Source organism: Pterocles gutturalis, unplaced genomic scaffold (assembly GCF_000699245.1).
Source record: "Pterocles gutturalis isolate BGI_N339 unplaced genomic scaffold, ASM69924v1 scaffold6255, whole genome shotgun sequence".
Taxonomy (NCBI): Eukaryota; Metazoa; Chordata; class Aves; order Pterocliformes; family Pteroclidae; genus Pterocles; species Pterocles gutturalis.
Genome location: NW_010143249.1, coordinates 403 through 14,440, shown reverse-complemented (window position 1 = coordinate 14,440; position 14,038 = coordinate 403). Strand labels below are relative to the sequence as shown.

General features: G+C 55.0%; 1 protein-coding gene across 1 annotated transcript; it reads right to left on the bottom strand.

The window, feature by feature from the left end:
- Window positions 1-25: 25 nt before the first annotated feature.
- Window positions 26-11,599, bottom strand: LOC104459059 (lymphoid enhancer-binding factor 1-like; the record flags this gene model as incomplete). Its single annotated transcript, XM_010084650.1, has 7 exons — window positions 26-74; window positions 2,002-2,109; window positions 2,297-2,459; window positions 2,708-2,818; window positions 8,257-8,344; window positions 10,299-10,301; window positions 11,467-11,599. Coding segments are annotated over 7 exons (655 nt in total), but the record flags the coding sequence as incomplete, so codon positions are not given.
- Window positions 11,600-14,038: the final 2,439 nt, after the last annotated feature.

Below are 14,038 nucleotides of genomic sequence, written 5' to 3'. Positions count from 1 at the left end.
AGGCGCACGGAGCGGCCGCGTTTACCTGAGTTGGAATCTTGCTGCTTTTCCCGTGTCCGTCTCTTCTTTTTCCCCTGGGAAAGCAAAGGCAAGGCTGTTAGTCCATGTGCTCCACAGGGTTTTGGGGCTGGATTGGGCAGCCAACCTATTAACATTTTAATTAACTGATAATTTAATGAATAGATTTAACTAGATGGATAGAATTAAACAAGATTTTCCGCACGCAGCGGAGGCAGTACGATCAGCAGCCGATCCTCCCAGCCTATTCCTGTTTCTCCTCCTGTTTCTGAAAAGCACTCGGCCCATTGTAGCACCTTCCCCATGTCCCATAAGTGCTTTAATTTCTTACACCTGAACAGAAATCGCTCCACAGCGTGTTGTCAGGGGGAGCATCCCCGATTTCAAACAGGAACAAAAGTTTTAGGGAATTCCCAGAGCCTTATTGTTACATGATACTTATGTCAGTGCTTTTGCAGCTCTCAGCCCATCTCTCATTCTTCTGTTTGTTTCCCTCACTTACGAGAAACCCCCATTTTCTCCCCAAACTCTGACTCACAACACACAACTCCCCTCATCTCCTAACGAGCCTGTTAACGAGGGGCACACCTGTGCCTGCTCCCCGCCGGCCGGGCTACCTTCCATCCCGGACTTTTTCTACGACTTCTTGTGGTTTGAGTGAAGGTGGAAAGCTCAGCGCTGCCGTAAGCTTTTGCTTCGGTGTGGGAGCAACTGTATTTCCTGCCTGATATCCGCATCACGTGCTGCACAAGTGACCTACATCCCTCCTCCTCCTCTTTTTCCTCCTCCCTGCTCAAGCTCCCGGGGCGAAAAGCATCACCTGCAACCACCACAAAACCCGAAGCAGCTGCTTGGCTGGTGCTGGGAGAGCCAGTGTGCACTTTTGGAAATGGGAGGGAGGGAAAACTCTGCTGGAGCAAAGACCCAGCCCATGCCACGAGGAAGGATGCTGCGGGATTGCCAAGGTGCTGCCCCGCTTTCTCTAAGCTCGGCTCTGGAGCCTTTGCTCAAATTGCTTTGGGATACTTTGACCCTGGCACGCTTGATTTGGTCAGGGTCCGCAAACAATGATGGGGCAGGGTGGGACCAGAGGGACAGACAGACTTGGTGACTGTCACCCTGCAGCACCCGGGGCTGCTGCTTGGGGTGCAACCCCATGGAGAGTCCGAAACGGGACCCGAACAGCCTGCGAGACCGAGGTGCGCACTACAACTCGCACAAAGCAGCGTACACTTGCCTGTTTTGCCCTTTTAACAATTATTGCCCATTACTATGATGCTCCCATGAGCACTGCTGGGGCAGACACCCTGTGCTCGCTGAAAACCCGCAGCCAGCAGCTCACAATTCGGCAGATCCCTCCCAAGCCCCCCCAAACCTGCAGCGTGTCCTTGGGCTTGGCCCCACAGAACCCGCGATACCCAGCCCAATAATTTCAAGCTGATAAACAAGGTGCTACCGCAAAGCGAACGGAGCTGAGCAGGCTGGGGGTGCCCCATCAGCCCACCTCAGCCATCCCACCCCCCATTTCTCCTCCTGCATCTCTGCCCCACGCTCTGCTCCTGCTGGGCAGGGATCTCCGCTGCTGCCCGAGGTGCTCGAAGCGGTGGGTTTCCATAAAAATTATATTTCCAAAGATGATTCACATCACTTAAAAGTTCCTCTTCCCTTCTACTTGTATTTACCTGGACAAACGGTGTGTATGAGTTGCAACATTCATGCAATGGGGAACAGCCAAGAGAATCAGAGAGTCACAGAATGGTTTGGGTTGGAAGGGACCTTAAAGGTCACCCAGTCCCACCCCCCTGCCATGGGCAGGGACACCAGAATATTCAAAATATTCTTGAATTGTGAATTTCTATAGGTACTGTGCCACCAAGAATGCCATTACCAGGGGGGATGTTTGGCAAACACCAGTTGTCACCCGTCCCCTGGGACACTTCTAGCCATGCCATGGGGAGGGGTCCGAGACGCGGCACCACTCACGTAGTTGTCTCTGGCAGACCAGCCGGGGTAGAGCTGCATGTGGAGCTGCCGTTCCTTGCGAGCCAGTTCATAGTACTTGGCCTGCTCCTCCCGGGACAGCGCGTGCCACTGCAAGGACAAGGACAGAGGTGAGACATGGCTCCGATGTCCCCACTCAGCCCATCCCCACCACGGGGCACATCTGACTCTGCGAGTTTAAGGGATAAGAGCTCCCGGTTTTGGGTGCAGATGTTTGTGACGCGCTGGGGAGCAGCAGCAAGGGACAGGGACACTGCCGTGGGACGATGGCTCTTACCCTCCTTCCCAGGATCTGGTTGATGGCAGCGCTCTCCTTCAGGGTGCACTCGGCGATGACTTTCGCCCGCATTTCTTTCATATACAACATGAAAGCGTTCAGGGGCTTCTTGATAGTGGGCTTCTTGGCTTCCTTCTCTCTCTTTGGTTCTGGTTGAGGTTTCCTATGGTGGGACCAAAAGAGGAGATGTCAGCATCAAAGCCACCCTCCAGCCCGGTGGCACCAAGCTCAGCAGAAGCCTTGATGCCAAACCCACCCCACGGCAGGAGCTGAGATCTGCACCGTGGATGCACACCATTGCCTGGTGCAGGCACAGCTTGGTGCTCACCCATCCTCCGCCCTGGGCAAGCACAAAAAGGGACAAATGAAATGGGCATTGAGGCGTTAACACTGCCGGCATTTCCAACTCACATGTTCCGGTCATAGTGCTCCATCTCTTGCTTGCCGGAGTGGGGCACGATGGCGGGGTGCGGGATGCCGGTGGTGTGCATGCCAGAGCCCAGCATCAGCGGGTGAGTGAACCTGCAACAGAGAGCGGATGAGCCGCGCCGGGAGGGCTGCGCCGGGGATGCTCGGGATGCAGCTGGAGCGGCGTGTCGCACGAGGTGGCACTCGGACGTGGCAGAAGCAAGACGGTAAGCGGAGGACACGGAAAGCAAACCCACGGGTGCTGGCGGGGGACACGGGGCGGAGCCCCCCCCGCCGCGGGGTTGTCCCCGCCACGCCGGCAGCGGGAAAAGCATCTGGGTGCCGCTGCGAGGAGCCCAGCCTGCAGCAGGAACAGCCTGATCGACACCGTGGGCGCTTTCAACCAGCGGTTTGCAGCTACTCAGAGCTCTGCTGTTGCCATTTCTTATTAGCACGGCAGCAAGGAACAACCAACTCAACGCAGGGTTTGGATGGGAGAGGTTAGGACCACCCCACGCCTCTCTTTGAACAGAAATCGCCTAAGTCTGAACATGACCCAAGCTGCGACTCTAGGAGGTGCACCTTGCCTAGGCAATGCTCTCCACCAACACAGGGCTGAGATCACAAGAGGTCTCGCTAGCTTTCAAAGCTTCATTAGCTCGCTCTTGAGAGTTTTGGAGGGTAAAGCCAGCGCCGTCAGCTTTGCCAAGCTTGCCACTTAATGACTGCAGCTTGAGATGGCAGGATTGCCCATGGGAGATGAACCGTTCATTAGATATGCTGGCACAAAAAGAAAAGCTGTTTAATTTAATCCACCAGCACAGGCTGATCCTTATCTGCCCAGGTGTACTTTCTCGGCTGCAGCAGCGCTGCAAAATCTGCCCCAAAATCTGTGAGCAGGAGCTCCCGTGCTGGGATCGCGGAGGCTGTCGGGCTTCCGCAGGGAACCGTTAGCTCCTCTGTGGCCTTGGCCTTTGAGGCTGGGCAAAGGGATGCTGCAGAGAGTACGGAGGGCTGGCAGCGCTCCCTCGCCCCTGCTGCAGGGGTTTGCACCGACCCAGGGCTGCACGGATTGAGGTTTCTGCACGGGTACGGGTTGGTATGGCTATGGGTTTGCACAAATAAGGGTTTGTATGGTTGTCCTGCAGGAATCCTCCACTAACGGCTCTTCAGGACAACACGAAGCAGAAGCGAAAGCCGGTGCAAGAGCACACGCAGCGTGCACAGACATCCTGCGGCGCTGCCGTCCTCCTGCAGCCACGGGGGCTTTGCCCACCAGCACGCCCGGAGGGGCCAGGCTCTGCGATTTCCATCCGCAGGGGAGGTATTCTGCTCACCAGGACATCACTGGCGTCTGGGTACGTTTACAGAGGGCAAAATTTGGTCCTGGGTGACCGGAATCTTGCAGAATGAATGGTCTGGGGCTGTGTTAAATGCTCTCAGAGGGCTGAGCTGTGCTGCTGGGAGCCCGCTGCCTGTCCTGCTGTTAAGGCTGAGATCGAGTGAAACAGATCGGTGTCTGCAGAGAAAAACTCTGTGGTGGTGGTGGCAGGGATATATTCAGGGTTAGTGACCAGGAGCAAAACCCTGCACAACAGATTTCACCCCGTTTTCCCAATGCTGAGCTGCAGGCAGGGGTTTCTGGCTTTGTTTTGACTCCAGCTGCTTCAAACCCCATCGCTGGGCATCCTCCCGGGATGCTCGCTATTCCCTTTGGACCAGACCCTGCCTACAAGCGCCTTCTCTCCCCACGGCTGGCCGGGGAAGGTGCGTGGCCGTGGTCTGCTGCAAGCTCCTGGTGCACACACTGCAAGCTGCGGGAGCAGCCGAGCCGCTGCCCTGCCTCACACGGCTCGTACTCACCTGGAGAAAGAAGCCCCAGCAGAGAGCGCGGACGAGTACGGCTGCCTAAATTAAATCCACATGACGGGAGCGAATAGACAGACTGGCTCTGCCTGGGATCGGGAAGAAAGAGTCTATCAAGTATCCACAGCTACGGGGAGGTTCCTACAGATATCCTGCGCTAAGGGGACTCGGAGCACTGACAGCCCAGGAGCTCTGCTGGGTGGGATGCTCAGGGTGTCCCCTGGGCTCAAGGGGGACTTGGATTTGATTTTGGGGGAAGCTGGATCTCCCTGCAAAGGTTGGATGCGACTCTGACCCCACCCTCTGTACTCGGTGCTGAGTAACGCTGCAGCTTTGAGTTTATCCTGTTAAAAAGCAAAACGCGGAGGTGTGCTGAAAAATTAGGAGATGTTGCTATTGCACAGAAGAAGTTGCTTAAAAGAGAATGGTTTGACCAAAAAAAACCTAAAACCTGCTCAGAGTCTCTGTGCGATGCACGGGAGGCGGCACGGTCGCAGGCTGCACTGGGAGGGTGCCCAAGCACAGGAACCTCCTGGTGTCCAGAGAGAAAGGATCTTATTCTGCCCTCGTACGTGCTTCAGAAATGCTTCAGTTTCCCCACCGCATCCCTAAACGGATGCCCGTCATTTTTAAACAAGCCAAAAACTCGGTCCTACGTTTCTTTTGAAAGTTGTTTCATCCTGGGGACTGGGCATGTACCAAACCTGGAGCTGGAAATTACTTTTGAGATAGTAAAATCACTATTCAGGAAGTTCCTTGTTGTTCCCAGCAAGGGAAACCCCCCCCAGCCTATTCAGGAAGTTCCTTGTTGTTCCCAGGAAGGGAAACCCCCCCCAGCCCGTTTTCACAGGGAGGTAGCTCAGGAATACCCTGCCTTGTCCTGCAAACCTCCTGAAAGATGCTCCCAGCCTAAAACTGTGCATGGAAACCGAGATGCCCGAGGAGGATGTGACAGGATGCTTAAACCCGTGCAGATGCTTCTGTTCCTCCAGCCAGGCTGCACAGAACTGTGCCCAAGACCTGGACGAGCTCATTTCAGCTCTAATAAGCAAAAAAAAAAAAAAAAAAAAAAAGCCCGTGGAAGGATTCAGCCCCTGGATGCCAGGGATTTCTCAGTTCAGTCTCTGCCCTGCAGAGGAGTAAGGACAGCAGTCAGGCCCCTGGGGCCGCGCTGGGGAGGAAGGAGGGTTCTGCTTCTGCCGCTCAGGGAGCTGCTGGGCCTCGTCCGGACCGAAATCTGCAGGATCTGTCTGCAGGAACGGCAGCGGCGGGGCTGTGTTTACACCCTGCCAGGCAGCAGCCCTCTCCCACCCCTTAGATGTCGGCAGGTAAAACAGCCCAACAAACAGCCAAGTGCTACCGAAACAGCCTTTGAAGTCCAACGCGGCTGCCCCAGGGCTGAGAAAACACTCGGAGCTCATCCAGGAGCGACAGGCGTTCCTGCAGAGGATGGGATATCGGATAGAAACGGAGCCGGGCACTCGTGGCTTCATCCGGAGCGATTCTGACGTGCGAATTAATGCAACCACAGAATCCATCCCTGATGGCTGGGAATGCATGATCCCAGCCCCATCACCCGGTGATGGGATGGTGACTGGAAAAAGGCCCAGGACAGCTGTGGGGGGGCTGCTGCTGCTCGCCCAGCTCACAGGCTCCGGCTGATGGCTGCTGCCAGGCTCCTGTGAGCAAAACTCACTCGACTGGACTCTCGGAGGCTTTTATCCGACTGTCTTCCCAGCTAATTACACAGAGAGGGATTGCAGCTCCTCCTCCCGAAGCACTCGGCGAGAACAAAGCCTGTTTCTGCCCAGCTCACGGAGGTAAAACTGCTTCTCGCGGATGGCTTGGCAGTGCCAGGGTGAGCATCCCCGGCACGAGCATCCTCGACATGTGCATCCCTGGCATGGGAATCCTCAGCACGAGCATCCTTGGCATGAGCATCCCCAGCACACAGCCATTGCTACTGCTGCCTCCTGCACGGGGCCAACGCTGCCACTTCTGCACCCCCCCGCCCTGATGTGCTGAGCCCTGGCTGAGGACTGGACACTTCAGGAGAGGTTTTGGGGCTCTTTCTGTAAATTTTGGGCAGGCAAAAGGATGAGCAAAGGTTCTATTACAGACACACGTGCTTGGAGGTGCTGCTCTCCGCTCCGCCGGGCCGGTTTGCCGTTTGGAGCTTTACCCTATCTGCTGGATTAGTCACTAATGAGCGCGTCTGACGAGGTTGCCCGAGGATGCCAAACCCCACAGATCCCAGAGCAGCTCTCAGCAATGCAAACTCCCTCCGCCACCAACCACTGACAAAACCTCGGTGCAAACCAGACTGCTTCCCCTCCGCGCACCCAGGGCTGAAGCCCCGAGCAGCATCCCACCCCAGGAGTGGACCTCGCACTGGCACACGGGCTCCTTTCTCCCCCCCGACTCCTCCTTTCACGTTACAGCACAGTCACCCCAGTACTTGTTTTTCCTGAGGATGAATCACACCATACGAGGAGTTAAATCATTGCCCAAGAGTAGCAGATTTAGCACAGAAAGCAAAATGTAATCTCTTTGAAGCCCAACTCTGTATCAAAGGCCTGAGCTTCTGTTTCCTTGTGGTTAAATATCTGGAACATGAAATTCATCAGCGAAACACAACCGAAAGCTAACATTCTACCTGGTATTTGAATGTGCTTCACCTCTCCCATTTTGCAATACGTCCGTGTACCCGGAGGTCTCCGCTGGGCTCCGCCGGGGTTTGATCAGCCGGCACCGGGGGGATCTGCCCGCCAGCCCCCCGCAATCTCCCCACACTCCCCCCATCCTGGCCACTCTGACCCACCACCAGCAGCCACCAGCCTCTGCCAGGTCCCTGTGTCACCGACCGGGATTAAAAACTAACCTGAGCAGTGACGATGCCCACACGGCACCGCCCGCCTGACCTGCTCCTCACTGTGCTTACCGTCACCGGTGCAGTGACCAAAGCCAGTGACAATGACCACAGAGGACATCCCTCATGGCCCTGGGGCAGGTTTCCTAACCGGCTCGGCTTTGCGGGATGCTCCTGGGGCTGGCCCATGCAGGAGGGACTTTTGGGGAGTGCTCCAGCTCCCTGTCCCTCCTCCCTGTCCCCCCCGGCGCAGCGGGTGCCACCAAGTTGGCTGTGCCATGGTCAGGCTGTGGCTATCGGGGTTGTTCGCCGGGGCAGGTCTCTGTCACCGTGTATTTTTTCCCTGCGTATCAGACCCCAAGAGGCACCATGTCCTGGCAGATGGAGCATCCCGATGAATTGCGCCACTGCAGCGTGCTCAGGGAAAGCACTGTTTGTGCTGGAAACTCCAATGGGGGAGAAAACAACCTCCTGCTCAAAAAGAGAGGCTTTTGCTGCGATGAGGGAGGTGGGGAGGAAGCTCTCCCCAGTTTCCCAACCCGCACAGGCAGCTGGGTGTAAGGCAGGAGGCGGTTTGGGATGGGGCAGGTTGTAACCTCGCTCCAGGGATGCTCCGGCCAGGACAAAGCCTTCAGCCTCGCCATGGATGTGCTCCCCATCCCTAAACCAGGGTAAATCCGTCTCCCCATCGCCCAGCAACAGGAGGGATGAAGCCGGGGTGAAAGCACCGTGGAGGCCACGGAGAACGGCTGCATGTGGTTTGTTCAATAAACCGTCCCCGGCACGGAGCAGCCGGGACCGAGCCCTCTGCACTCACCATCCCATCGACGGCGTGATCTGTCCGACGCCGCTGGGCGGGAGGGGGTAGAATCCGGGGATGTCTGAGGTCTGGGAAGGACGGTGCACTCGTGGGAGAAAGGAGAAGGGAGAAGGAGGTGAGTTGGACCCAGCACGGTGCTCCCCGGCTGACCCGGACTGCTCCCGACCCCCTGGCTGCTCTATGGGCTCTTGTGCAGGGAACAGCTCTGAAATGGCTGTCTGCAAGCAGCAGGATATTTCTATTTCCTTTTTATTGCTGTGGTTCTCTGTGGGGATGTGGTGGGTCACCCATGTTGCTGCAGGAGCACAAACACTCCTGTCACGGGGTGGGGATGGTGGCTTGCTCCGGCACGAGCATCATCCCTGCTCCGTGCCACCTGGGGCCCAGCAGCAACTTGCTTTGGGAAGAGGTTGGATGGACTCCAGACATCCCTCTGCCCTTCCCCAAGGGCCCGTTAAGCTGCACAGGCAATGGTCAAAGCCGTTCCTACGTCCCCTTCTCATGGGTCACCCCTGGGACCCCCCAGGAGTGACCAGTGGGGATGCTCCAGCAGGGATGCTCCAGCAGGGATGCTCCAGCAGTCATCACTCCGGTCTCTATTTTTAAACCATTTGAGTCCTGTTCAAAGTAATGGTTTCACGGGCTCTGTGGGTGCCAAGGAGCGGTGGAGGTGGGTATGCTGCCAGCTGGGAATTCACCCTTCACATGGGGAATACCTGCGTGAGCTTCAAAGCCGCTGGCACGGGCGGCGCGGCCGGAGGAGACAGCCGCAGCATCGCTCTGTGTCTATCTGGAGCTGAAAACATCCCACAGAGCCCCGGGGCTGCGGGTGGGACACAGACAAGCGCGGTGCTGCCGGCAAAACCAGCCCCTGGCTACCCCCCAGACTGGAAAAGCGGAGGGGAGCTGGGGCTGAGCCCTGCCGCAGCACTGTCGGGTCTCCGGGAGCAGCCGGACCCTCGGTGCATCGCCTCCGCACCCGGCTCAGCCTGTGGGACGTGGCTCTTTGTTAACTGCTAATGAGCCTCAGACAAAAAACCATTTACAGAGGTTGTCCAGCAGCTGTCCTGAGCAATAAATACATTTACTAAATTGGTGATTAGTCACAAGCACACTCAGAAGCCTGGATTATTCTCCTAGGTGTACTCATGATAAATTATTAATTAGGAATGATGCCAACAGATTCCAAGCATCTTATTAGGAGTTAGCTCAAATCAATATTTAACTGAAATGAAAGGAGTATCTAACTTAGCATGTGCTCAAGTGGGTCGCAGCAGCCCACCGAAGGTCAAACAAAACCAGCATCCACATGAGGCAGCTGCCAGGATTTCCTGGGATTCAGACCTCCAACAAGACAAGTTGCGTAAGCCTGAGCACAAGTTATTCTTGCTGGCCCGGTGGTTGAGGCCCCAGCCACTGACTCAGAAGATCCTGCTTGTATTTCCTTGTCTGCGTGTCCTTGGGCTACTGGGAAATACTTTAAAGGGATGCTGTGAGAATGAGCACGGCGGTGACTCTCAGACACTTCTGCTGGGAGATAATGGGAGATGCTTCAGCGATGAAAACAGAGATGGGACACATCCAGAACGAACGGGGCAGCAAATCCTGGCCCCAGCAGCGCAGGGATGGGGGATGCAAAGCTGATTGCAGCAGCACCACGGAGGCAGGTCCCAGCTGAGGATGATGGGCTGAACCTCCCCATAAACAGGACCTGGGGGGCTCTGGGATGGACAGACTCTCCCTGCCTCCGGGGTGCAGGTACAGGCTAACTGGGAAAGGGGAGCCTGGGACGTGCCTGGACAGCCTCCCAAAATTCCTGACTCACTGCAGAGACCAACACTTAGGGACCACTCCAGTACCAACAGTGGCCTCCATGGAGGGATGTAACCAGCTCATCCCTTGAGTGAGCTGTTCTTGGATTGCTTCCGGCTTTCCAGGCTCACGGCGAGGGGCTTTTGTGCTCTGCCCGGCATCTGCAGCGGCAGCGTGAAGGAAGGTGTGTCGGGTCGCCTTCCCGGGAGACTTAGAAATCTGCGCACTTCCTCTTGAGATTCGGAAATCTGCCTTTAGCTGAGCTTTTAATAGGTTTATTTTATTCACTCTTCCTATTTTTCCGCAGAGTTTATTCTGCTCCGGTGGCGGACAAGCAATGTGCGGGCTGGAAGAAGACCAGGACATGCCTGGGTGTCTCCTACACCGACCTGAATCCTCCCCATCAGCACCCCTGGGATGTGGCCTCTGCGTTCGGACCAGCACACCCTCCAGCCAAGAGCATCCTTGACACCCCGCTGTTGTCTGAGATGTTAACTCCTCAAAGCTGATGTCTCCAGGACAGCTGGATCACTCTTGGGTGGAGGCCTTTGCCCAAATCACACCGGTTGGATTTTTGTGCTGATTTCTGGGCTGCGATGAACCCCAAACCCCTTCCCAAATGTACTTTTGACACAAAAATAGCAATCTGCTCACTTTCACATGAAGTCAAGACCAGGTTTTTTTTCCTGGGTAACCTGAACAGATGCTGAAAGATTTTGTTGCACTAACAATTGAGAAAAGTTTGATTTTACACTCAGCTTGCCTGTAACCCACAAAAAATGACGGGCTGGGATGGATTCCTGTGCACGTATCTACATTTTACAGTTCAGGGTTTAACCTCTACCTACTGTACCTTCCTCCGCAGCCTCACGAGCTAACTGACGTGTCCTGGCCTCGCAGAGGAACCCAAAGAGCCAAAGCGTGTGACAGCCACACACCGCGTGGCCATGGGGACACACACAACCGTCCAGCTAGCCGTCAGACACCAATCCTGTTTAGTCAAAATATTTCCTGTTTCAAGCATTTATTTTCTCAAAATGACAAGCTGACAACAGTCTGGGTATGAGTCAAAGGAACGATTACTTTCCATTTTCTGGTTGACTCTTACGCATCGTCTCGCAGGCTGTGCTCTGCTCCCGAGCTGCAGGACGGCTGCAGAGAACTGAGCACGCTTCATCAGCACTTGATCACCCTTTTGATATCAAAATCCTCATGAACAGAATTACGAAGCATTGCCAATACGCTAAATAATCTCCTGCTGCTAAGCAATGCCCTAGTTGGCCAACGCTCTTGACTTTTCCCATTGATTTGGGACAAGGATGGTGACAATGCTGATCTTGGCGGTCTCCAGCACTGTCCCCCTCCCACCCCGCCGGTCCCCAGCGATGCCATTACCTTGTTTCTGGTTGATGTCGGCGGGCAAGTGGGGCGAGTGGGAGCCGTGGCTGAAATGGTCGTTGCTGTAAGGGATGAGCGGGGTGAGCGGGTGGACTCCATGGGACGGCTGCACGACGGGAACTTTGTTGGACTGCAAGAGACAAGGGGAGAGAGGGCTCAGAAGCCGTCGAGCTCCGCAAGCAAGGAGGGCCGGTGCCCTTTGCAATTCAGTGGAATTACTGAACGTCCCCGGTGTCTCTCAAGGGCAAGGCAGAAAAAGCCCTTTGCCTACTGAAATAAACACTACAGCATCCTGCAAGAAAAATCCCAAACCCAAGCAGTGACCACAGCTGAAGCCACTCGCATGGGTAGGGGGAAAACAGCTCAAGTCAACATGAATTTTGCAAAATTCAGAAGAATTTCTTTTTGTTAATTTCCAGTATCTCTTATTCCAGGATGAATGCTACGAGCGTGTTACCCAATGCATTGCTCTTGTTTTCTGCCTTGTGCTACCACAGGGTCTAAATCTAGACTTTCATATTCACTCTGAAAACCACGCTCGGGCGTTCCTCACCGGGGTCTCAGCAGGATGAACCATGCTGAGGACAATGCCTTTGACAATGTGACGTGGTCACCAGCGAGCCTTCGTCTGGAATCCCCCTTGGTCCGAACTCCAGCGGTGGGAGAAGGACTGGAGGGAGCTGAGGATGCAACAAACCCAGGGAAATTTAAAAAAAAAGAAAAATCCCATCTCCAGTTGCAGGTACTCCTGGTTACACACAGTGCGGCCACCGGAGCCCAACGTCTTTGTAAAAGGTGCTTTTCTGTGAACGCAACCAGGAGTACTTGTGCGTGTTGGAGCAGAGAGAGGGGAAGCTGTTCAAAAGAGCTGTAAGGAAAACACACACACACGCACACAGCCTCCTCGCCTCCAGCGACTCCGCTGCTCCCGACATGCCTGGTTTCGCCCATGGTTGCCTTGAAACCCAAACTGACTTCGCCTTGGTGGTGGAATGTTAGGATTTGTCCCGGATAAATCCAGAAAGACAGAGAGCACTCCAAAACGGGGAGAAAATGAGAACGGAGCAGGTAAGAGAGCTCTGCAGGTATTGCTGGCCAGACCTCGCGTGTGCCACCAGGACATCTACAGATGATCTGCTACGTGACTTTTGACGAGTCATTTACGATCTCTGGACTTGATTCACTGGTGCCTTTCACTCTGGTAATGATTTTACTCAGGCAGAGCAAGAGTGTAACACCAGTTGGCTTTGGTGGAGGTGGCACAGCCAGAGCCCATGGCTCTGGGGACATGTCCTGGACCTCTCCCTGCTGCTCCCAGACACTCGCCCAGCAGCCCGAGAGCTCTGGGCAAGTCCTGCGTTTTGCATCCCTGCACTGAGGAGGAGTCCCGTGAAGCGGAAAGGAAAACAGCCCGATGGAGATGCCGCTTTACATCTGCCTTTCCCACAAAGGTTTGCTCATGCAAATAAAAACCGGGAGGCATGCAAGTTTGCGTTTTAAGAATGAATGAAAACCCTAATTCCCGGTGCTTCCCGGGTGTCGATTTACTGCATACAGCGGGATACTGGGAATGTAACCCCCCTCCCCAGCACACACTGGTGCGGTGCAGGCGTTCCTGTCCCACAGCAGGGCCATGGGCGATGTGGTTTTCCCATCGAGAGCGGCGCTGGGCTGGCTCCCGCTTGGTTAAACACATGTTTGGAGCCCTGAGCTTTTACTATTCTTGCCCATGAAACGAGAAGAAGAATAGCTTTTCAGTGATATTTCTAAAATTAGCTCTGGCTTAGCTGATTTAAGAGCCAGAAAGCCTAAATTAGGGATCTGCAGTTCTACGTGTACATTTTAGCATCACACTGGAGCAGAACGATGCTGAGCTGTTCGGAAAACCTCAACTTCAGCATTTCTGCTGTTCCAAGCGGGGCAGATCCTTCCTTCCCATTCGCACCGTGCCTGATCGACAGCTCGGCACCATCCACCAGCCAGCTCCACTGTCTGATGACTATTAACAGCTTTTGGAGCTGTGACAGAAGACACAGCCCACTACAAAGGCAGCTGAACGGTCCTGATGCTGATCCATGAGATACTTCAGCAGTGAAAAGCCCAGAGCACGCGTGGCTGCAGCAAAGGCACAGGCAGAACACGGCAACTTGGTGGTACAATGGGCTGCAGCTCAGTTACTCAGATTTTCCATCAATTCAGATGGGAAACAAGACGTTGCACCAGTAAGAAGAGCTGGCCTTCCCCATGTCCCTTCCACGTGTGCACTCGCCTTGCTGCAAAACTTTTCTCCTGCTCTTTACAGTCATGGGGAAGGATGCTCAGGAGGGAGGCAAGGCAAAAATTCCTGCAAGAGGCTTTTCATCCACCTCTTGCTTCCCCCATTAGGAAGTTCATCACAGGAACCCATCTCCCACATGGAACCGACCAAGGGAAGAAGAAAGCATTGCAGAAAGATCTGGAGAAACAGAGAAGACGCCTTCAGCGTCGATCCCCAGTTTAAACACTGCAGCTGCTAATGGTCACAGTCCATGGACACGTCCGCAGCTCCTCTTCTTCACCAGATGCTGCT